Source organism: Leuresthes tenuis, unplaced genomic scaffold (assembly GCF_036924035.1).
Source record: "Leuresthes tenuis unplaced genomic scaffold, fLeuTen1.0.hap1 SCAF_4, whole genome shotgun sequence".
Lineage (NCBI taxonomy): Eukaryota > Metazoa > Chordata > Actinopteri > Atheriniformes > Atherinopsidae > Leuresthes > Leuresthes tenuis.
The window spans coordinates 38861974-38887236 of record NW_027325358.1 but is presented as its reverse complement, the minus strand read 5'-3'; the positions used below and the strand labels follow the sequence as shown (position 1 = coordinate 38887236).

The 25263-nt window shown below is 42.1% G+C and overlaps 1 protein-coding gene across 2 annotated transcripts in view; it reads right to left on the bottom strand.

Annotated features, from left to right (window-relative positions):
* The window catches only part of vps37c (VPS37C subunit of ESCRT-I), a 138835-nt gene extending 115787 nt beyond the window's left edge, over positions 1 to 23048 (bottom strand). The window contains exons 1-5 of one of the 2 annotated variants that reach the window (XR_011915300.1): positions 22531 to 23048; positions 22036 to 22145; positions 18897 to 19068; positions 12191 to 12273; positions 9966 to 11275 (exon numbers count right to left, since the gene is read on the bottom strand). Coding sequence is in view for 1 of the 2 variants with exons in the window: in XM_072383678.1 (XP_072239779.1) it covers positions 10556 to 11275; positions 12191 to 12273; positions 18897 to 19068; positions 22036 to 22128 (1068 nt within the window). In the remaining variant the exon portion in view is untranslated. Of the gene's footprint in view, positions 1 to 8624; positions 11276 to 12190; positions 12274 to 18896; positions 19069 to 22035; positions 22146 to 22530 lie in introns of those variants that run through there. The other variant, XM_072383678.1, reaches the window with a different exon arrangement.
* Positions 23049 to 25263: the final 2215 nt, after the last annotated feature.

Sequence of the window (25263 nt, the reverse complement as noted above, 5' to 3'; positions counted from 1 at the left end):
CAAATAAAATCATATAGAACATATGCTCACTATTACAAATGATTTGTAACCACACTTACTTACATTCTATTTAAAATTGTCATTGTTTTGTTCGACTATTATCATTTTTCTTGTTTATATGAAAATTATTACACGTCTTATTTGATTTAGTCACTTCTATGAAAATCTTGATTTCTTTGTGAACAAAAAGAAAGTGCTCAGCAGCCACTCCCCCTCCCGCACTCACATGTGTGAATCTGACAGTTTGTGGGTTTGAACAAACTCTGCAGTACTTTGCATTGAGCTGACCAGCTGCAGGCTGCTGACAGCTTCTCTTGGTGATGCTGGAATAAATTCAAATGGATTTTTCAAGCAGTTTTGTTTGACTGTTAGAGAGCGTTTAACGTTGGTACGGTGGAAACACATTACTGCTGCTGTTTAAACTAGGATTCATTGTTCATTTAATTGGGTTGTGTCTATGACAAATTTTCTACGATATCATATTGAATTCAATAGCATTTACTTTCATTTCACAGAAGAACACACACTCACTCACAGAGTGGCACCGTCAGCTCCAACAATTCCTGATGCTCCGTCATTCCTACTACTGTCAGTCATCCCTGCTGTATGTTTGGCTGGTTGGCTAATATCTGCCTACACATCTGGACAAGCTGTGTCTCCACCACCATATTAGTCTTGATCTTTTTTTCACTCTTTGCTACCACTTTTCCAATCTGAAAGACTTCCCAGTGTCCTCTGTGTAGGTCCTGGTGAGGGGAATCAGTTGTCTCATTGACTTGATGTCATCCATTAGTCATGTAACATGAGGGTTTGATTAGGTGGTAAACAGCAGGGTAAAGACAAATCATTCTTTCTACAGTACTTTACTCTTCTTCTGCATACTTTTACAACAATCTCCCCATACTTTGCCGATCAAAAGCTAGGAGGAGTTCGTCTAAAATGAAAGTTAGGAAAACACAAATGCAGATTCACCATATTTTCACTCTTGAAGTCACAATGCAAAAGTGGAGTACTGAATATATAATTATAGAATAGAATAGAAAGTACTTTATTCATCAAATGAAATAATCATTTAATGAATTAGATAAATAAATAAATGTGAGAAGAACATGTCAGTAGTCACTGTTAAAAAGCCTTATGGCTGTGGGGACAAAGGACCTCCTGAACCTCTCTGTCCTGCAGCCTCTCACTGCAGCTGCTCCTCTGACCTGCCAGGATGCTGTGGATGCTGTGGTTTATTGTTCACCATCAAAGAATATAACTTCCTCCTCATCCGCTGCTCCACCACAGCTCCCAGCTTGTCACAGAACTGACCTTTTTCACCAGTTTGTCCAGGCGCCTACAGTTTTTGTCCGTAGTGTAGTAATTCTATTAAATTAAATTAAATACAATAAATGTATTGTAATCATTATAAAAATATATTTACCACTGAAAACAAATGCATAAATAATTAAATGTAAACATCTTAAGCATATCTTGTAATGAAATTAACTCGTGTATGAATGAACCTCAGAACCTCGCACTATCTGACGGTGTTTCGCTTAGCACTGCTGAGGGATATCTATGGAGAAGTTCCCAGCATTTTGTTTAAATCTTTTGTCTCAGTCATCTCTTTTTTCATCTCCACTACAGCTCAAAAGATTTGTCCACTTTAAATCGTTTCTGTGTGCACCATGAGCTGTGATGTTCACATGTTCTCCAGAATGAGCAAGGAGAGATAGCACCAGTGAAAATGTGTAGCTTGGACATGTTAAAACAGCTGAAGCACACTTCCTGTGTGTGTTCAAGCAGCTCTGATCAGATCAGCAGTGCAGACACTCAGGAGTGCGCCGTTGGAGTATGCTACACTGCTGCAGAATTCACATTCCTGATCTAATCTGTACCTGACACTTGGAATTACAACTGCTTCGTGAAAAAACCTGCAGGCTGCTGGTCAAAATGCACCTACAGATTATTTTACACCATCTTTTCCACCCACCTGAACCAGGTGCTGGTGTAAGCAAAGTAAAAGCTGCTTCCACTTTAGAACCTCTCAGAGTTTCTGTTTGGACCACAGCACAGGGATTTTTTTTTTAATTCCAATCTCAAGGTTGTCTCATTTTCACTGTCAACTGATGCCTTAGGCTGAGTTCAGACTCTTAAGATTGTCAGTGCTGTATGAGCATTGCATTGTTCACATTGCACAATATGCTTCTCCTGTGATCTGAAGTCCTGCTGCATTCTCACCACACAGCTGATCTGCAGCAGGGGGTCACAGACTACAAGATTTGCTGCCAGACTGAACCCTGACTGGTCTTGTCTAATCTCTGTCCAGGAGCTCCAGCTCTCTTGCTGACAAACCTCTTGTTCCATTATCAAATTCTGAAACAAGTAGCTCCTGCTGATTCAGAGTTTTGTTCACCTGGTTGTTGAAGAGAACTGTTAGTTTAATTTCCACAGCTTCTCAGATCTATCGTTGATATCCCAGATCCAGCTGGTATGAAAGCATTTAATAATCAGAATGAATATTATTTTATAATTATATTATCTTACAATATTGTATAGTAGTGTGAACACTCTGCAACACTTGGAGATGAGACTTTAGACATGCTACATGGATCGTGAAACACCGATTGTATTTTCACTCGCTGTCTGTGAATTCAGCTGAAAAGGTGATATATGACTACTTTATGCCATGTTTGACCGCGTTCACAAACTTGAATATTTATAATGAAACATGAGATGTTGAAGCTCAGCTATTTACTAGTCTCTCTTGGATCAAGCATGTTAGATGGTACACTGTCTGTTTTTAAATTGTTTTAATTGGTCTGATAGTTTTCTGTAATCCCTTCTCCAGCCACCTGACCTAAACGGTCCCTTGCACCGCCAACACTTGGTGGTGCTGTGTCACCTGTTCTACAGGGCTAGAGTCAGTGCTTTGACAGCTGAAACACAAAGAGCTGATTCTAAGTAAGGTTCTGGCTCTGAGCCATAAATAGAACCACCTTGGTTGAAGAGGGGTTTCGGTTTGATTATAACTTGCAAAATAAAATTCAGGCTCTATCAAAGATGTGAAACTAGCTAAATGTTTACTGCAGTCATAGATCAAATAACTCACAGACATTTCCTATAGATCTTGTAGATGGATATGAGGGAATATAAGGCCTAAACTAAAAGTTTGCTTAGACCTGGGAAAATCATTGTCTACATGACTTCCTGTGAAACAGCAAATTCTGTGATGCCTCAGATTCTGTGACTGGTTGTAAAACAACTCACAACTAAAATTTAAATTCTTTAAAATGGGGCCTTGGAGATTTAATGTGAGTAACTAAGTGTATACAGATATGTATTTAATAGAAGAAATAGCATTATCATACAACCACTAGAAGAGAAATTAATAAAGAGGAAGCGGACAAGTCATGCTCAAATCTGATTGGCTCAGAGAACAGAAGGGGAGGAGTTTGACTGTGCTCAAACTGACAGAACGAAAGTAAGAGCGAAGACTGATGAAACGGTCAAATGAAAAAGAATAGAAATAAGGATGAAAATAAGAAAGAATAAATAAATAGATAATTAGAAAAATAAAGGCTAAAGAAATAAAGAACAAAAGTATAAATACATCAATCAAAATTTACAATATGCTACATATTGTTTTTATGATTTGTCATTTGTATTAATATTTCCATATTCATTCATTTATGTTCTTATTCCCTTACAAATGTAATCTTTTTTGTTTGATAAATCTGTAAATACCTTTTTCATAGATTTACTGTACAGGAGCATTTCCAGACTGACTCACCAGCAGACACTGAGCGGTCACAGTAATGTGGAAGCAAGGGTCTGTATTCATCTGTTTTCTCTGAAGTCTCCGCGGTGATCATGTTAAAGCTAGTTCTGCTCTGGAATTGAAATAAAGGAGTTTTAGTCTTGTAGCTGCAGTCTTCAGCTGACCTTTTAACTATGACCAGATGGAAAAGGAGTTAAAGGTCACACTTTGTCCTGCTCTACACCACTGTGTGTGTTACCCAAAAACCCAGCAGAACAAACAGTCATGAATTCTTCCTGATCAGCCCTGATGAGCACACACTCCTACACACATACACACCTTCTATATTAGTATAGTTGGTGTGTAAATATGAATGAATATTCAGCTATATTTTAAAGGACTGCTGTAATCTTTCACTCCTTCAACCATGTCTGGCTCTTAATTTGGTCATTTCTGTTGATAATTACATCATTAATCAATTACAAATGATTTTTTTAGACGGATTTATTAACATAATTCTTTATCAAAATCATCATTATATTTTACTTAAAATAATGAAACTTTCTCTCTGGGTACTCTGGCTTCCTCCCACCGTCCAAAAACATGCATGTTGGGTTAATTGGTTTCTCTACCAAATTGTCCTCAGGAGTGTGTGAGTGTGTGTGGTTGTTTGTCTCGTTTGTCTCTGTGTGGCCCTGTGATGGACTGGCGACCTGTCCAGGGTGACCCCGCCTCCCGCCCGATGACCGCTGGGATAGGCTCCAGCCCCCCTGCGGCCCGACCGACGGATTAAGCGGGTAAAGAAAATGGATGAATGGATGGATGGATGGATGGATGGAATAATGAAACTGCAGTTCTAATCATAAAGGCATATTATTGTCAAAGCCTATGTGTGGCCTTGTGAAGCATAGATCACAAATGACAGCCCTTGCATGACGTACACGTGTTCTGACAGAGTTTCTGTCCTTGTTGTTAAGAAAGCCAAAGTCTGTTCTGTACACAGATATCTTCACACACTTACAGGTGCTTCACCGAATTAAATCTGACTATGAGAAAGTAAGCAGTATCACCAGTAATTGTATCTACAAGTTCTAAATGCGTAGTCATTTTACATTTCTGGAGACCATAATGGTAAGGACTTCCCTGAGATAAAGGAGGCCGGGTGTCTTCCACCATGTGACACAGTGATGCTTTGTGAGGAACGTGTAGTTTTTAACCCCATATTTTATTTGGTGCAGTTTACATATCTATGTGAGCACATAAAATGTCTCATATCTGTGACGTGTGGAACTTCTCTGTGCAGCAACAATCCCCTGATTCTTTCACAGACAAAATATCTTCCCCCTGACTCATCGGAGCATTCATACTCCCACACCTTCATCCTCCACCTCTGCCTCACGGAGCTGCAGAAGTGACAACGGCCCCGCACACTTTGACGTTTCTTCTGTCTCATGAGGAGGAGGCTGCCAAGTTTCAAAGTCAGATTTCAGGCTGATCATTCTTCTGAAGAGTCAAAAAATTGAATGCATTTGAATTTGGGACATTTATGTTCAATTCATGGTGAATTTCACCCCGAAGAGTGACCTGAATCCAGACTGCTTACGAACCATCAGCCACCAAACGATCGCCGTGAACATCCCAGGGAGCCTGTTGGCTTTTTACATTTCTTATTCACAGATTTGAATAAGTAAATGAAGCAGAACTTCTACTGATAAAGGTTATACACTAAAACAGGATACTCACTGTCAAGATTTCCAAAAATATTTGGAAAAAGCCAACATATCTGATGTGATGTGGTGACTTGGCCATCCAACCCGGTGAAGCAGAGCTCACACACCTCCAGGGATTTAAGCTGCCTGTGTGTTACACATCGAAACACACTTTGAAACAGCAGAGTGTGATCAGTTCGAGGCTTCTTTAGCTGTGATGCAAAAAAAAGGTTCAGGAGGTCCTTCCTGCCAGCAGCAATAAGTGTTTATTATGAAAAAAAATAAGTCGATAAACTACTGCAACAGTATAATTTCCCTTTGGGATAAATAAAGTGTTTTTAATTTATTTCAATTTCATAATAACTAACTGTTATATAATATATTCTCACAAGCGTTTGTCATCAGTAATCCAGTATAATTTGGAATTTAAGGAACTGGATTCTAATTGGCTTGAATTGGACTGTATCTTTGAAGTGCCTTGAGATGACATTTGTTGGGATTTGGTTACGTATAAAACTGAACTGACTTGAATTAGATCTAAAGTTATTCCATGCTGATAGTCTTAGATTACATTTTTTTTCTTGTTAAGACTTTAACATCTAATTATCAATTAGTACTCTATATTTACTATTTATTTTATGGACTTTGTTGAACAGCACCATCAGATTCAGACTATCTGCTTACTTTCCTTTCTCCTGCTTCATGTTATAGTGGTTGGTCTTCATGAAATGTTTTTGGACCAATCAGAACTTTCTGCACTTATGTTTATGTATCCAAGGTGCTGGTAAAGGGTAGGGGGTCTTGCCTGAGGACCCCTGCTGGGGGATACAGGGGATTGCCCACATCAAAGGCAGTGACTTTACCACTACACTATCCCTGTCCCACTTGTCTTATCTCTGGAGTTCTGGCAGTGAATTCCTCACATTCCAGATAAAGCTCAGACTTCATTGCTGCCAGCAAACATTAATGTGATCAACAGGATCTTTGAGTCATCACGTTCTCTAGCTATGAGGAACAGGTTCTGTTACTGGGAGTGTCTCTAACATCAGTGAGCAGAAGTTCTCAGACTCATTTGAATTCATATTGTGTCAGAGCTGGAAGAAATATTCAGAGGATTCGCTGAAGCTGAAGGACTACAACAACAACAAGGTCACAAGTTCTGCAATGAAACGTGTCACCTGTTGTGTTTTTATCATTATACATGTAAAGATGTGATGAGAAATGATTTGAACGGATGGAGCTCAACGTGTCAGGCTGCAGCTTATGATTATTGGTAAAACAAATCTGTGAGCCCACAGTGTTTGATGTTGTCCAAACTACAGGAATGGCAACGAATTCACAAGATCATTTGAGTATTTTACATCAAAGGATTATCAAAGACACACACTAACAAAACACCCCGCTCACCCATCCATCCATCTTTTACACCCACTTTATTTCACTCTGGGTCTGGTCTAACTTCAAGCCTTCCTCAGTGAGTGAAATGACCTGCAGGATCTGAGCAGTGGCCGCAATGAGAGCTGTTTGAAATCTCCAAACACTAAGTACAGGAGCCTTAATGCTTCCTTTATTACCTCCTTCAAGATAGGAAACACTGGACCGTCCTTTGGAAAAGAAAGAAGCAAATCCTGTCCGACAATTCCTTGTGGTCGTAACTTGCAAAGCAATGCTCTTATCCAGTTGTCCTGTCATTCATGAGGGTGAGGAGCCTTAGACAATAATACTTTTCACTGTTGTACCTTTTTCTAAAAACTAGGATTAATAGAAGTAATATTTCATATCATGTCTTATTTTACTAATATACATGATTATAGCCTCTGTGTAACAATAAGATTGTAATAGACAAACTATGTACGGCCCTGTGTGGAATACTGGAGGAGCAGCTTCCCCTGGTGCTGACCTCATCACAGCTGAGTCTCAGCTGAGTGTGTTTGGACTCTCTTTCATCTTCCAATAGAATTTCTCCCATCACTCCAAACCTCATGAGTCTTTCTGATAAGATCTAGAGAAAGGCCTATCACTAATTGTTGAGTTATAGTAACCATTTCCATGTCAGTGTTCTGAAAGCTTGACTCTTTTTTGGAATCCTTGTGCAGGAATGGTCAGGAAAAGGAAAAGGGCACCTTTGTTTGAAATGAAGACTCAAGCAGCTTTGTTCAAATCAACGCCAGTTTAATTATTCACAACCAAAAAAGAGAAAGAAAACAAAATCAGATTAAAACAATCTACAGTCATCAGGATCATCATGTCAGACAAACACATCGGTCCATCTGAATCTGGTTTCCATCAGATTATTAATATTAATGCTCGACCATATTAGGACTTCTTCCTTGTGCTTTTTTCTAAAACACTACTATTATCACCGTTACTCTCTCTGGGCATTAAGTGCTCAGAATAAAGCCGCTCTACCATCCATGTCTTGGTAGGATATGAAAGCTCATCATGCTGTGGGTGAGGCCCAGAGAAACCAGCCTGACACTGCTGTGTGTGTGTGTGTGTGTGTGTGTGTGTGTGTGTGTGGTGAGCAAAGGTAAAGGACTTGACAGGGCCACAGGTGATTCAGAAGTATGACATCAGCACCAGGAGTGGTAGCTGCAGCTGTGTGGCGCCACCATGTGGAGATGTGTGGAACTGACAATCTGAGTCCTCCACAGCTGCTCTTCATCACTTCAACACACACTTCTGCCAGACCCAACAGTGCAGCAGCAGCTGTTGGAAACTACTGATCAGACACAGCACCTGCATCCAGCCAAATCTCCTCCATCAGTGATGGTTGGACAGGTGAGTGTGCACCCAGCAGGACCCTCACCGCGCCCCTCAGGACCCTCACATGTTCTCACGGTGTCATTAAAGACAGCTGTGAACACATCCCACAGACAAACATGGATCTGGATCATCAGCTGTGACTGCCTGAGTGTGACGTAGGAACATCGTCAGTCACATGATCGCTCAGCTTGTCCCTCCTAACCAATGAACACTGAGCAGAACAGGTTCATTGTGAGCTCAGCGGGACAACTGTCTTAGTAGTGGATTCATTTTAGCTTTTCCTCACACACACAGAGCTCTGTCAGCAGGCTGAAACTCACAATCCTGTGTTGCAGCTGTGGGTTTCCACTGCCCCCCTCAGTGCCCCCCTCAGTGCCCCCTCAGTGCCCCCTCAGTGCCCCCCTCAGTGCCCCCTCAGCTGCTGCTGCAGCTTCTCTCAGAAGCAAAGTTTAAACTGCTCCTAGGTGCTGCTTGGTCCTCTGTCCTTACTAAGGACCTAACTGGCAACTGTGTGTGTTGGATGGTGCAGAGTGAGCATGGGCAACCACTTATTACTAAACACTCATTTCGACTGTTTCCTAATCTTTTATCACTGATATCCACTGAAATGATTCAACTGAGCCGTCACATCTTCACCCCGTCAGACCAGGCACCCGCCACTCAGAGGGGGACTAATCTAATCACCTCCTCCTGACCGAGGAGCATCACTTCATGTTCAACAAGCAGATATGAGGAGGGGCTGAGGCTCCATGTGGACGACAGTTCCACACACTGGTGTGTGTGGAGCAGAGACTCCAGCAGGTGTCAGAGTGGGACCGAAGTCCGTTTCACTCTCCAGTTTGTCATTTCACCCACATCCCTGCCACTCCTCAGATGTTTCAGCTGTGTTCCCAGGAGCTGCCACCTGAAAACCAAAGCCCCCGACACAGCCACTTACCAACTGTTCCAGAGGATTTGGACGAAGGAAATGTGGCTTCCACCATGTTCAGACTCTGAAGTAACACTTCACTTCGTTGTGCTGTGGGCTCAGGTGAAAATCATGCTCCTACATGCTACTGAACAGCTGCTCCAATGTGGAATGTTTGAAACATTCTCTGCTCTTTTTGACATTTCCACTTTGAAAAATGGGAAACAGGATGATCACTGAGCCACGTTCAGGTTTACCTGGGTCTGCGTACACATGTCAGGAGGATATGGGATAAACTTTTGAAATATTGCTTTATCAGCTGATCTGGAGTGATTCCATTACTTTCCTTAGAGAGGCACCTTTTTATGAATTGGACTATTGGACTGCATTCCATCTTATTTCTTTTTAAATGACGGTAGATTGAATTGAACTGTGTCTTTAGATAATGTTTGTTGTGACTTGGCACTATAGAAATAAGCTGAATTAAATCGAATTGAATGAAATAGAGTGTGTGGGCCGGTCAGCAGGTGGTGCAAAAGGCGACAGTCCACATGGCTGTAAAACAGGGTCCAGAAGCTGGCGGAACCTGTAGCCTTGGCCGAATCAGAGGGAAACATGGAGAGACGTCTTCAGGAACTCTTTAAGCACTGTGATCCATCAGAGACCATGTGAGGAACATGTTTTCAACACAAGAACAGATACACTAAAGCGGTTTCCACCCACCTTAACAGGGTCAACTCTTTAGAGAAAAGGACAAAAACAGCAGAAAAACACTTGAGATGTTTCCTTCAAACTGCCTCGTAGTGAAGCCCACCTGCAGCCTGCTTCCTCCATGAACGTCAAACCACTGTGATGAAGACAAAGCACTGCTGTCATTGCGAGTTTCTTTGGTTAAAGAAAAGTAAGTGACTGATGGTGAGGTTACAGCGAGCTGGTGTCCACAGGTTACGGTGCAGAAAGACGTTCAGCTGACACAGGGAGAGCCACTTCACATCAACTGAATCCTCCGTTTTAACTGGGCCTGCTGATCCCCGGCTGGTTCTGATCTTTGTCATAAGGGGGAGTGCACTTGTGTGTTCATAAGGACTTTCTGATTGAGAAATAGCAACACACACGCACGCTTGAACAGGAGGGAGCCTCTGACAGAATGAGTGAACAGAGAGCCACACATAAGTGTTTAACACAGCACAATGCAACAACCTGAGACTGGTGTGGGGGGGGCTGACTGACAGGAAAGAAAGAAGACTCACATGGAGAAAAATAGTGCAACAAATTTAAGAAAAGCAAGAGACCTGGAGTGTGAGAGCAGGGGGGCAGAGGAGAGGACTTACAAGACAAGAGGGGTTCAGGGGAGTGAAGCTGAGGGAGAGTGGGGGGGCAAAGACAGCAAAAAAAGGAAGAATTGTGAAGAAGAGAGCAGTAATGCTTTCAGGAGTACTGCTGTGGAACTCCATATCCTGGTCTGTAGATGGGCCTCCCTGTGGGTGACTGAGAATTGGAATAGGGGGGCCCAGCAGGGTAGCTGTAGCCCCCATAACTATAGGAGGCTGAGTAGGGTGCAGGGGCGCTCTGGGAGTGGCTGGGGGTGTACTGGCCAAATGCTGAGCCAGGGTGTGGGGCAGGGAAGGATGGCTGGGTCGGGTAAGGGCAAGTGACTGAGGCTGGTGGCCCAAAAGCTGGCCTGGGCCCAGAGAAGCTCCCTGCTGGGGTGAAGGGTGAGCCGGAAGATGGATAAGGAGGGAACTGTGAAGCTGGATTGTTTGGGACTGCTGCCACTGCAGGGAGAGGGTTGGGAGGGGATACTGGGTATTGGCTGTAGGGCAGCACGGCGGAGCCCCCTGCAGTCGGAGGGCCCGACTGAGAGGCATTCTGGTAGCTGCAGGACTGAGGTCTGGAGTTCGGCTGCTGCTGATTTGTTGTTGTTGCTGTGGTTGTCTGATTCCAGGGGGAGGGCGTGCTGGCAGGGTTCTGGCTGGTGCCTGCTGATGATGTCATGGCAGTAGGATCGCCCTCGTTCCTCTGTCGCATGATTTCCTGAAGTTTCTCTATCCGCACACGCCTTTTATGAGCCAGTGAGCGCAGGGAGAGGAAGCGGTCGAGGAAGGAGTCCAACGGCAGAGAGCCTTCCAGAAACTCATCCGCCAGTGCCTGCACACACACACACACACACGACAGGAGAGTGAGCATGCATCAAACTCTCTGTAAAGGTATGAGCGCAGGAAGCTGCTTGGACCAGAGGCTGAGACACAGACCATGTAAAATGACCTCATGCAGACAGTCACATCAGTCAAAACACTACTTTAAAAACAGTGCCAGCAGTAGAGCTCTGAGAGCTACAATGAACAGAGGGCGGTGTTACGTCCATTAACTACCACCACCTCCCCAAGAACAAGCCTGGAACTCTGATGACTTCACTGTATCCTGCAACTGTGTTGGACCGCAGTTTCTGAGATATTCAGACTGGTTTATTCTTTCTGACTGGACTGTCAGCCCACACAACAAGACTGAGAGTCAGCTGCCAGCTGTCTGACAGGCACTAAAATCCATCTGTCTGGTCTCTTTTTGTCCCTGAGTTGTTGCCATCGGTTTCAGAGCCTCTGTGTGAGACGTTACTGTCAGTAAACCTGTTTCTGGAAAGAAAAAATGAGCTGCAGACAAAATATGTGTGTAAACCCAGCTGCTGTCTTCCCCTTTATGCTGGTCAGAGTCATTTTATACGGGACACACTGTTGAAACACTTCCTCACTACACTAAAAAACAGACGTTAGTGGGGTTCTAACTGGTGGTAAGGTGGAAATGTGCTTTAACTGGAGAAGTGTGTGAAAGTGAGACTAGAGCTCAAAGAGAAGTGAGGAGTACATGCGTGTTGGCAGGATGATAGGCCAGAGTTCTAAACCTGAACCCAAAACCTCTTCTTCTCGGGCCAATCCTTTAAAATACACTGAGACAAATGACAGCTTGAGATGATAAACTGTCCACATCATGTAATATATAGTGTCAACTTTTCAGAGGTTTTTTTACACATGATAAACTAATGTCAAGAATATTGAATGGAACACTGACCTCTGACTCAGCCTCAGTTTTGCTGCTCTCGGTCTGTAGTCTTGAGAACAATGCCTCTGGAGACACCTGACCCACCATCCCATCTGGGGAGGAGAAGGAGAGCAGATGGGGCAGAGAGAAAGGAAGAGAAAAAAAACAAGACAGGCATTGAGATCAAGAGAGCAACACAGCAGCAGAGCACATGAAGGCTTGTCCGTAACACCTGGAGCAGATAAAAAACATCTTGGCTAATGCTGTTGCTGCAGCTGATTGCGGACACTCAGGCATGAATTTCCATAAGCGTATTAAATGTTTTTCTGATGACAACAACATGTTGTTCTGAGAAAACTGAGACTAAAGTCTTCCAGGTGTCTTCAGGTGAAGTCAACATCACATTTTTGTCCAGGTGATATAAACTAGAAGAAGCCACCCTCATGAGTCCTAACCCTGTATAAAAGAGCTGCTTTCATACACGGTTACTATGTTCGACACAACTGACTCACCACGAGTTAATATGGACTGTTGTGGCTCCATGAGGACGTCAGCGTTACACCTCATTTCTGTCTGCCACTGCATGAAGGAAAAATATTGTGCATGCATCATCTGTCATTTTTCACAAGCCTGTCTGGATGAGGAACATTAAGGTTTATGTGATCGATGTGTGAATGCTGTGACTGTATCAGATGTTAATGTTAGGGATGTCATGTATGAAAAGCTTTGCTGCCCACAGCTTGAGACAGTTTGCTTCTATGAGACACTTCTTGTTGAGTACATTTTTTTCTCCCCACTCTCTCAAAAAATGGTTGAATCTTCAAGTTTCTCTCTGTGAAAATGTCCTGACATTATGTTTTTATTGTCAACAGGTGTTGCATCAGTAAAACGTGATTGTTACTAGGGCTGTAGCAATACACTAATCTCACAATACGATACACAATTTGATTCCATTCGATACACTCACATGATTTTCTGAAAGATTTTCCAGGGACAGTGTGATTTGACATGAATCGTCGCTGATTGGACCGGTGGTCCGACCTTTGAACCGGAAGGACAACACCGCCAGACAAACAGAGACAAACAAACATGTCTGAAACATGTCTGAAACGTGTCTTCAGCGCACGCAGACTCGTGTTTTTGTTGTGAATGGTCGGCAGCATATCCAGCATCACGTCATATCCATGCCCTGCATCAAAATATTCTTTAAAGCAGCGCACGTTATCACCAGCGGCGCCCATATTTTGAACACCTGTAAACCGTGTCTTTCCGGTTCAAAGTACGGAAGGACTTTGCCTTCCCTATAAATATGTGATTAGAAATCAGATTAAACGAGTCATAGGTTTTATCCCTGCAAGTTATTTCTACGTAGATCCAAAAGGGACAGTGAGATGGACTCTGCACACCATCTGAAGGAGATCTTTGTCATGGGTTCTGGTCCTTTTTCATCTGTTTTCTGCCAACATGTCTGTACATTCATTTCCCAGAAAATGTTATCTGGTTTCTCTCTTACATATGGAAACGTACTGTTTGGGTTTAATCCTATCCTGCCAACAACAAAGATCAATATTACATCATCAACCTGCTTGTTTTACTTGCTAAAATACCATATAAACAAATCTAAATTCTCTAATCACAAACCATCCTTTTTAATTTTTGAGAAGGAGCTGAAACAATACATTACAACAATCCAACACTGTAGAAACAGAAAAGCCATCAAAACCACTGAGCTATTCACTTTATATAACATTTTTATGAACTAATTTATCACTGGTTTTTATAAAGTGACCCCCTGGCACTGTATTGTATGTTCTGTGTTTTCAATGATTGTAACATCTGACTTTTCAATAAAGTTTGCTTAAAAATAAATATATATTAAAAAATAAATAAATAAATAAAAATAATAATAATTGATCCTCGTGGCTTAAAAATCTATACTTTATCGGGAAACAAAATATCGATATATATCGCAGTGTCAATAAAATTGCTCAGTCCTATTTGTTATAGCAGAAATGTCTGATTGGTAGCTTGTTATATTTTTTTCCAATTTTGTTATATAATATAATTAATCTTTAAAGAAAAAAAAACACTGAAGAGGGACACAGCCAGAGACTTTGTGGCTTTGCTTTGACGTATTGCATCACTTCCTGTTGCTTTGTGTGTGCACTGTGACAGTTCTCGCTCCTCTTGAACTACTAATAATCACCTTATTTCTCCCTATAATTTACACATCTTGCATAGTTAACTCTATCCCATACTTGTTATATTCTAACACTCACTCTTACAGATCTTTAGTCTTTATTTTTCAGTTTTTAGCGGTGTGTCTGGTTCTCTAGCTTAGCATGGCTACCAGTTCTCTTCCTCCATCTCCTGCTTCACCTGCTCCGTGTGTCAGATGTTTAGTTACTCCTCTGCCTCCTTTAGTGGTAATGGTACATGTAACAAATGTAGTCTTTTTGTAGTTTTGGAGGCAAGGTTATCTGAATTGGAAGCTCGGCTCTGCACTGTTGAAAACCACCTGATAGCGAGCCAGGCCCCTTTAGTCAGTGCGGAGCCACCTAGCGTAGCTTGCTCTGTTAGTCGTCCCCGAGCAGATCCCGAGCAGCCGGGACTTAAGAGTGGCTGGGTGACTGTCAGGAAGAGGAGTCATAGTCCTAAAGTCAAGCCCGTGGTTCACCATCAAACTGTCCACGTTTCAAATAGATTTTCCCCACTCAGCGACACACCCGCTGAGGACAAAACCCTGGTAATTGGCAGCTCTATAGTCAGAAACGTGGCATTAGAGACACCAGCGACCATAGTCAAATGTATTCCAAGGGCCAGAGCGGGCGACATAGAATCCTATTTAAAACTGCTGGCTGAGGATAAGTGTAAATACGGTAAAATAGTTATTCACGTCGGCGGTAATGACACCCGGTTACGCCAATCGGAGGTCACTAAAATTAATGTTGCATCGGTGTGTAATTTTGCCAAAACAATGTCGGACTCCGTAGTTTTCTCTGGACCCCTGCCAAATCTGACCAGTGATGACATGTTTAGCCGCATGTCCTCATTCAATCGCTGGTTGTCTAGATGGTGTCCAGCAAACAACGTGGGCTACATGGATAATTGGCAATCTTTCTGGAGAAAACCTGGTCTGATGAGGAGAGACGGCATCCATCCCACTTTGGAAGGAGCGGCTCTCATTTCTAGAAATATGGACGAATTTATTAGTCATCCAAAAACATGACAACCCAGGGTTGAGACCAGGATGCAGAGTTGTAGTCTTACACACTTCTCTGTGGCTTCCCACCTGATGCTGCCCCCCCCTCAATCAAAAAACTATTTAAATGTTCACGTTCCTCCAACCACAGGCAGAGGAGGAGGAGTGGCAGCTATCTTCAGATCAGGGTTACTAATCAGTCCTAGACCCAAGATTAGTTTTAGCTCTTTTGAATCTCTGATTCTCAGTTTTTCCCAAAGTGGAAATCACAAAAACCTCTTGTGTTTGTTGTTGTGTATCGTCCACCTGGCCCTTATTCTGAGTTTCTGTCTGAATTCTCAGAGTTTTTATCTTGTATTGTATTTAGACAGCTTCTGCCCAGTTGATCTCTCTGATCTAACAACAGTAATAGTCTCTTCTAAACCATCAACTTGTATTTTAGACCCAATCCCAACCAGACTGTTCAAGGAGGTTTTCCCCTTAATCAATACTTCCATATTGGATTTGATCAATCTGTCTTTGTTGATAGGATATGTACCTCAGACTTTTAAGGTTGCTGTAATTAAACCTTTACTTAAAAAACCTACTCCTGATTCAGAAGTGTTGGCTAATTATCGACCTATATCCAATCTCCCTTTTTTGTCTAAAGTTCTTGAAAAAATAGTTGCAGTTCAACTTTGTGATCATTTACATAGAAATAATCTGTTTGAAGAGTTTCAGTCAGGATTCAGAGTGCATCATAGCACAGAAACAGCACTGGTTAAAGTTACCAATGATCTCCTCTTAGCCTCTGATAGCGGACTTGTTTCTGTGCTTGTCCTGTTGGATCTCAGTGCTGCATTTGATACGATCGATCACAGCATTCTGTTACAGAGACTTGAACATGTTATTGGGATTAAAGGAACTACATTAGACTGGTTTAAGTCATATTTATCTGATAGATTCCAGTTTGTTCTTGTAAACGAAGAATCTTCCTTCCACACTAGAGTAAGTCATGGAGTTCCTCAGGGTTCTGTGCTTGGACCAATTCTTTTTACTTTGTACATGCTTCCATTAGGTAACATTATCAGACAGCATGGCATAAATTTCCATTGTTATGCTGATGATACTCAGCTGAACTTATCTATGAAACCAGATGAAACCTACAGGTTGGTCAGACTACAAGCCTGTCTTAAAGACATAAAGACCTGGATGACTCAGAACTGTCTGCTTTTAAATTCAGACAAAACTGAAGTTGTTCTCTTTGGACCTGAGCGCTTCAGGGAGAAATTGTCTAGTTATATAGTTACTCTAGATGGTATTTCCTTGGCTTCTAGTTCTACAGTGAGGAACCTTGGAGTTATTTTTGACCAGAATTTATCATTTGACGCACATATAAAACTGGTTTCTAGGACTACCTTCTTTCACCTTCGTAATATTGCTAAAATCAGGAACATCCTGTCTCAGGGTGATGCAGAGAAACTAGTTCATGCATTTGTTACTTCAGGATTGGACTACTGTAATTCTTTATTATTGGGCTGTCCCACATATTCTCTGAAAAGCCTCCAGCTGATCCAAAATGCTGCAGCCAGAGTTCTGATGAGAACTAACAGGAGAGATCATGTTTCTCCAGTTTTAGCTTCTCTTCATTGGCTCCCTGTTAAATTCAGAATAGAATTTAAGATTCTTCTCCTCACATATAAAGCTCTTAATGACCGAGCTCCATCATTTCTTAAAGATCTCATTGTAAGATATTTTCCTAACAGAGCACTTTGCTCCCAAACTGCAGGTTTACTTGTTGTTCCCAGAGTTTCTAAAAGTAGAATGGGAGGCAGAGCCTTCAGTTATCAGGCCCCTCTCTTGTGGAATAAGCTGCCAGTAAATGTCCGGGAAGCAGACACCCTTTCCACTTTTAAGATTAGGCTTAAAACTTTCCTTTTTGATAAAGCTTATAGTTAGGGATGGCTCAGGTGATCCTGAAACATCCCATAGTTAAACTGCTATAGGCTTAGACTGCTGGGGGACCTCATCTGTCACACCTTTCCTCACTTTGCTCTCTTTTTCTCCCTGTTTAATTTCACAATTGATTTTATGTACATGTGACATTATTGTGGTTATTAAGTTGTGTTTCCCTGTTCCAACAGGTATCCTTTGAATTATTATTTTTATTTTATTTTTTTCCCCCCTCTTTTCCCTCTTTTCTGTCTTCTCAAACCCCAGCTGGTCGAGGCGGATGGCCACCCTTCCTGGTTCTGCCAGAGGTTTCTTCCTGGCTCTGGTTCTGCCAGAGGTTTCTTCCTGGCTCTGGTTCTGCCAGAGGTTTCTTCCTGGTTCTGGTTCTGCCAGAGGTTTCTTCCTGGTTCTGCCAGAGGTTTCTTCCTGGTTCTGGTTCTGCCAGAGGTTTCTTCCTGTTAAAGGGAGTCGTTCCTTTCCACAGTCCCTCAGGCTCAGGACGGGAGACTGGACTGAAGACAAGTTTCAGTGCAATCTGTTGGTTTCCTTAGCTAGGATATAATTTTTTTTAAATTGGCATTATATGAATGAATTGGATTATTTTGAAATCAGTTAATTGGATTTCATTAGATTATGATTACAATGAATTGAATTCCAATTGGCTTGAAGTGGACTACATTATTTAAGTGCCTTGAGATGACAATTGTTGTAATTTGGCGCTATATAAATAAAACTGAATTGAAATTAACTGAAAAAGATATGCAGCGCTATCCTGTCTGTCTGTGGCTCTGAAAACACTGCATGATGGAGAGGAGCTTTTGATTGAAAGGGAGAGGAGTCTGCATCCAAAGCAATTAAAAATTATTCTGATTTAATCAAAAACAGGGTGCTGTATACTGTAAAAGCCACAGGAGGGATGCCAACAATCATGCTATGTACAACCATTAAAACATGTGTATGTAGAACGTGCAACGCTCCAGGTGTGGTCAGCTCACATGGCAGCAGGTCACTGAAGCCTCCGGGCTTTTTGACGCGTCAGTAGGAGCAGGACATTAAATTGCTCGGCACATATCTGTAACAAATGCAGTGGGCTGTCTGTGGTTCACTTCTGTCCTGCCTCCTCACACATCTGTAATCGTGACTAATTGTTGTGAAGTGAAGAGTTGGCATTATTGGAAAGTTGTTACAGTAAGAATGGCCATCTGTTAACAGATGTGTATGAGCATGAGTGCATGATCTCTGAAGCATCAGTATGAAGAAGACTGCAGGTTCTGACGTGCAGCAGGAAAAACCTTCAATGGACCATTTATGATATTGCCTGTTTTTTTCTTGTCAGGCTGACCAATGGAGGAGCTTTTACACTACAAACCACATTCGCCCATTCACACACACTCACAGTACATCTTAGTGCTTCTTCTATCACACATTCACACACAGACAGATGCATCGGCGGGAACATGAGGTTCCATGGACACTTCAAAATGTGATCTGGGGAAGCCGGAAAACAAACCACCGATCTTCTGATTGTCAGATGATGCTCTTCCTCCTGAGCAGCAGGGTCTACACAGAGCTATTCTACTCTCCACCAGCTGTTCCTCCTACCTCTCAGGGAGCAGTGCTGTCTGTAGGTTTCTCCGACAGCCTCGAGCTGAGAATATCTGGCCACCAACGCCTCCTTTTGTGACTCCAAACGAGGCTTCATGTCCAGGTTTTGCTCAGCCAGGCTGCGATTAGATGCCAACGCCATCTCTCTCTCTAGCTGGATGTTCTGGATCTGAAGCAGACAAAGTGAGAACTATCTTTGTGAGACGAAGTGAAATTATGTTACCTTTCAGCAAAGTAAATATCTTTCTGTGGGGTGAAGCAATGGGTACCAACATATATAATACATCTGTGGCCGTTATCACAAAGCTTTTTATCTTAGCGCTAGGAGTGCTCCTAACTTGCGCTAAAACATTTTGCGTAGGAGTTTTTCCTTAAAAGTAATTCACAAAGCCACTGAGACCTACTCATACTAAGGATGAATCACTAAGAGTTATCTGAGAGTGACGCACCGTTGCTATGGATTACGTCGATGTTCGTGCATGACTTTAGAAGCGCTCAGTACGGTGATTGGTTGTTTGAGTGTGGGTGATCTCAGCGAAACTCTTCCGCAACATCCCACAAACTCAACTAAAAATGAGGAAATAGCCAAGGCTACAAATGAACTCCAATCAAATAGTTATGGACAGAGCAGTTAGCAGACTACGATAATGACGTTATGCACGTTAGAGAGAGAGAGAGAAAACAAACAATACGAATACAATTGCATTAAATCAACGAGATCATTCATTTGCACCCTGCAAATGATTAATAATCCAATGAGCGTATTTCCAGCATTTAAACCCTTTAAATATCAGCCGTTCAAATCCTCCTTCATTATGAGTGAAACAAGTGGAGACACCGTCAACACAAGTAAAAGCCCAGTTGGTCCCAGCACCAATTATTACTGCTGGCCCAGTTTGTGCTGGAGAGGAGAGGGGTTATGAAGGGAAAACAATAATAAATATGGATTCAAAAAAAATAAAAGGCGACAACGAGCCAATACGATGTTTTTACGCATAGGGCTAAGCCGAATCACTTACTTATGTTATACTTTAAGCTCCCGGTTGTGGATTGATATAGGGTGTCCAGAGCCACGTCTTGCAGGGATAGCCACTGTCACCCAGCAAGTGTTATCCAACTGGCACATGGTGCCTCTCAAAAAGTTGCATTTTTCCTGTTGCTAGATATCGTAGTGTTGCCAAACATTTTGTCTCCGGACGGATCGGGTTATTTCTGTTACTCAAGGACGTTATTCTGTCTCGCTGCAGCCATTTTCTGATTCTTTGTGATTTGAGATTCTTCTTACTGAGTTAGGAGTCCTCTCGAGGACTTTTACACTCTCCTAGAGTTAGGTGCTACTTTTAGGCCTAAAATCCTTTGTAAATTGCTCTTAGTGAAAGAAATTAGGAGTCCTAAATTTGGGACCGACACGCCCATCATTTTTAGGAGTTTCTCCTAAATTCACCAGTTCTGAGCTACTTTTAGCCCTAAGATCCTTTGCGAATACGGCCACTGATGTCTGGCAAAGTTCATTGATTAATGGACCACACTCACATGCACTCAATTAGTGTTACTTCAGAGTTTGGTTTATACTCACCCTGTGCACTAAATTTGGTCACGTTTCTGGTTTAGTGAGTTTTACTTTTGAGTTTTTATTTACAGTGTTTGCCTAGTTTGATTTTCCCCTTTTGCTGCTATTTGGCCAAACCAGTATTTAAGCTACCCCTCATGTGCTGCTGTGTTAGTTCAGTGTAAGTTCAACCATTTTGTTTTTCAATAAACAATTTGCGAAGTTATCATTATTTAAAAATAGTAATATTCAGCTGGACTATCAAATAGACTGAGGGCCTCATATCAATGCAGTCTCATTTCTTAACTTCACTGGCAGCTTTTCATAATACAGCCAACGTTTGTTACCTCAGCTGGCTTTGAAGTTGTTCCATCTCTGATGGAAAAGCTGTGATTGGCTGGAAGGTCAAACAACACGTGTGTGTGTGTTCTCTGATAAAGAAGTCTGCAAAGCATGGAGGGCTCCACTGCCCACAGCCACACATCACAGAAAGCCTAAATGAGGCTAACACTGAGCTGTTGGAACAGTCCTTCCAATGTCCTGACTTAAAACACTTTCAAAAATATGAGGACAATGCTGAATAGCCACCAACTTAAAATGCTTGAATAAATCAACAGAAATATGGCAGAAGCTTGATAAAGGACATTTAAAAGAAATAGAGGAAAGCATGTGCACCATGTGTTTGTGGTCCCATGACAGTCATGTCAGTTATCAAGACATCCAAATTCTAGCAGTACAGCTTGGATAAGATGTATTATAAATGTCTGCATTAAGTTTTATGCAGTCCAGTTAAATGAATGCCTTAGATGAGATAAGCTGTTTACAGCACATCTTCCGTTATCTCCAGTGACAAAAAACATTATCACTCAATAATGGACCCCCTAACTTACATCAATTAAGACCTTATTTTGTTTAATAAAACTCTCAATCTAATTTCTAAACACATTCCCTATCACACCCCTGTGAAAATAAAGTTTATATATAATAAATAAAATAAAAATTCTATACCGCTGTTTCATAAGCTCAGCGAGTCTAAAGAGGATGAACAGGAGAGACACCTGCCCAGTGAAAACTGAACTGAAGTGGATGATTCTATATTTTATCACAAAGGGAAATTACTTTTATTCACCAAAAGAAAAAAAAAACAAAATAATTATTCTAGACAGACAAATGAGGTCATTGCAGTGGGAGGTAATGACCTCCTGTAACTGTCCTTATTGTTACGGAGCTGAAGAAGCCTCTGACTGAAAACACTCTGTTCATGTTCATCTCATTTATATCCTCAGTTTAATTTCAATTCAGTCAGTCTCTGCTGCTTCCATTTAACAAGAAATATGAATAAACAGGTCAAATCCTATCAGTGCTGAGCAGTCATATTGCCTGTGCCAAACTGTGAAAACTGACTGAACCCAAGAGGATGCAAGGAGTAGATATTTTTCTTGGGAGCAGAGTGAGGGTTCATGTTATTTTGTTATGCCCACGCCAAGAGCGATCAGGTTTAAGAACTTTGACTTTTACAACCCTATCTCATCACAAATTCTCGCTTGACCCAAAACCCGTCTCAAAGCAGGAACTACTCCTCCTTACCTCGTCAGATTCCAGAGCCATAGACTCCACCCTCTCTGGGTTGTCCAGGAGCTCCTGAAGCTCTGATTGGCTCAGGTCCTGGAGCTTCTCCATTTGATTTGCCAAGATAGCTGTCCATCATAAAAGAACCAGGAAATAAGAGTTAAAATCTGTGCTTGGAAACAGAAAGTGGACACTCGTCTGTAATTAAAATAACTAATGTCGAAGAGTTTCATTATAACTCAGTGACCTCTGTTGACAACTTAAATCACGCTACATCACCAAAAGCTATCGACCAGATTCGGTCATTGAGATGTGTCATGAAAAATGTGAACATTTATGTTACAAAATTCAAGTAAAGAACATTTCAAATGTGTTTTCAACCGTTGACCAGCAGCTAGCTAATATGTTAACGTCACACCAGCCTCTTAGTGGAAATATGATATGACCGTAAGTAAACGTAGGCCATGAAACAGGCTGTTAGGACGTACAGAGAAGAAGTGGACTGGTACTTACACGATAACAGCAAACCACAGTCAGTGTGACACCGACTGCTGCTGACATCTAACACCTCCTATTTCTGTCCACTGACAAATGACGGGGCACGTCTCCGGGTCTCCGACCTGCCCTAACGGGATCCAGCTGAGCAAAACCAAGCCCAGCCGGGCCCTTTCCAACCGGTAAAATAGCTAGCTAGCTACCCGACCAACGTCGATTCCGCGATGAGCGAGCGGGTGTCAACAGCGGCTGTAATCTCGATGGCCGTATGCCAACGTCAACTTAAAAGGAAGCCCAGCGAGGCTCCGACAAAAACCGACTCCAGAGTCCCGATGTTGAGTACTGAAGGAGATTGTCCACAGTGTCTGTGCGCTTACTATCCAGTCTCATAAACAGACCGAGTCAATCTGCAGAACATGAGAAACAGTTGAAAAAACAGAAGGAAAACGATAAAGTTTCACTCCACTCTGGTAGGAACCGCCGCCATTTTGGAATCTTCCACGGCGCGCGGGTGGTGTTCAGACACAACACAATTATTATGAAACAACACTAGTGAGTTTTAACAATCTCGGCATGTCATTTTAATTAACATTTTAAAACGTTATTTTCGGGCGCATATAGGAGGCTGAATTTGAAATACATCGGCCGCTTCTTTCTGAGGTCTCCCGTTTCTCAGGGTAATGGTAGGTGTCGTGCTCAGCTGATCCTCGGGAAACCCCTGTGAGACTGTCATGGTCCATCCGCTGCTTCCCCATCGACTGCAGCGGGGAGACCCAAAACTGTGTCCAGACAGTTTCCAGTCACAGAAGCGCCTCTTCCTCTTAGATCCGACACCCAATCTAATCAATTACTTTCAAAACTATCTCAGCTTCAACTGCACAGACAAGCATTTTTATTACGACACGACCTTAAAGTTATGTACAGGTGAGCTACAGCTGTGTGTTCATAACTCAGCCTCCGTTATACATCAGTTCTACTAAATCACCCTCAGTTTGTATAAAAAAAAAAACAGATGAGCTTAGCCATCCCTCTCAATCTACTCAAACAGATGGAACATTACAGATATACTCTCCAGATGCCACGGAGTCCATCCACAAATGTCTGAGTGACATTAAACTCTGGCTATCACAAAATTTTCTCTGCCTAAAAGAGAGCAAGACAGAATATATTTTGTTTGGCTCATCAAACCCACCTAGTACTACACCTGGTCTTGGTCCACTGGCACCCTACTGTCATAATGTTGTTAAAAATCTGGGAGTGAAATTTGACTCCAGTCTTAAATTTGTCCCACAAATTAATGCAGTGAAGGCAAGCTTCTTTTAGCTTCGCCTCCTTGCAAAAGTTAAGCCATTTCTGAGTCTCTGTGACCTGGAAACAGCCATCCATGCCTTTATAAAGCTCAAGGTTAGATTACTGCAATACACTGTACATCGGACTTAGCCAAACATCTCTCCACCGCCTACAACAAAATGCTGCTGCCAGGCTCCTAACTAACACCTGTAAACACAACCACATCACACCTGTACTTTACTCCCTCCACTGGCTACCTGTAATATTTAGGATCCAGTTTAAAACCTTGTTATATGTTTTCAACGCAGTTAATAGCCTTGCACCCCCCTTCATAAGTGAAACCCTGAGGCTTCACCAATCTGGCAGAGCTCTCCGCTCTGCTGGTCATAATCTGCTGGAGGTTCCCCGGTCAAGGTGTAAGCAGTGGGGTGACCGATCTTTCGCAGTGGCAGGTCCAAAATGTTTGAATACTCTGCCTTCAGATTACGTAGCACCACTGACCGACCTCAGCTCAAAGCCAGATTAAAAACATTCTTATTGAAACTGGCTTTTCACTGAAGCTGTGGCTCACCTTTTTGTTGTTGTCTTGTGTCATATGTAATCTATTTTAAATCTATTTCTGGAATTGTGAAGCACTTTGGTCAATCTCTGGTTGTTGTAAGGTGCTATATAAATAAATGTTGATTGATTGGTATACAGGACCATTACTTTCACCAGTTATTCATCACACTGTGAGGCTTCACATCTATACCGAAGCTATTCTAAAGTGCTTCCTCTGTAAAATCCCATTTTTTCTGACTAAACAACCATTCGCCTCACAGCCTTCAAGGCCAGACTAGTCACATCAAAAAGTCTCCCTAACCCTAACCCAATTCAACCAAAGTTAAGATTAAGCTTCTATTAAACTCCACAGTCAGTGGGGTTACGTGGCACTGTAAAGAATCGGATTAATGGCTAAATTACAATGAGACTGAGTCATTAAGTTCATGTATACACCTCAGTTTGACTAAAAATTGGACCAGATCGAGTAACTCGCAGTCGGATTAAGACCCTGAGATAACTCGGTTGATAGTCACACTAAACTAAACTAAACTAGACGGTGAAGTTGTGAGTTGGATTTTAAGTTCTGCGCATGCTCGAGATTGCTCCATCATGTAGACCCACTGACTGTTAGCTTGATATCTAACCAGAAAGCTGTTAGATCAGGTAACAGCAGACATGTCCCATTATTCTTTGAGACTGTGCAGTTGTATGCGATTTCTCTTACCAACAGCTAATTTCTATACATTTGCCCACCAAACTCTACAGTCCCCACCCCACAAATAGCAAAACCTAAGCTTCTGCTGCCTAACACAGTATGACAACCAGATGTCCCATGTCTATGCCCCAAAGCAGTAAGAGCAGATTTTTTTGTAGCTCAAAGAATATCTATAGAATAATAGACAGGTGGGTTTAATGTTG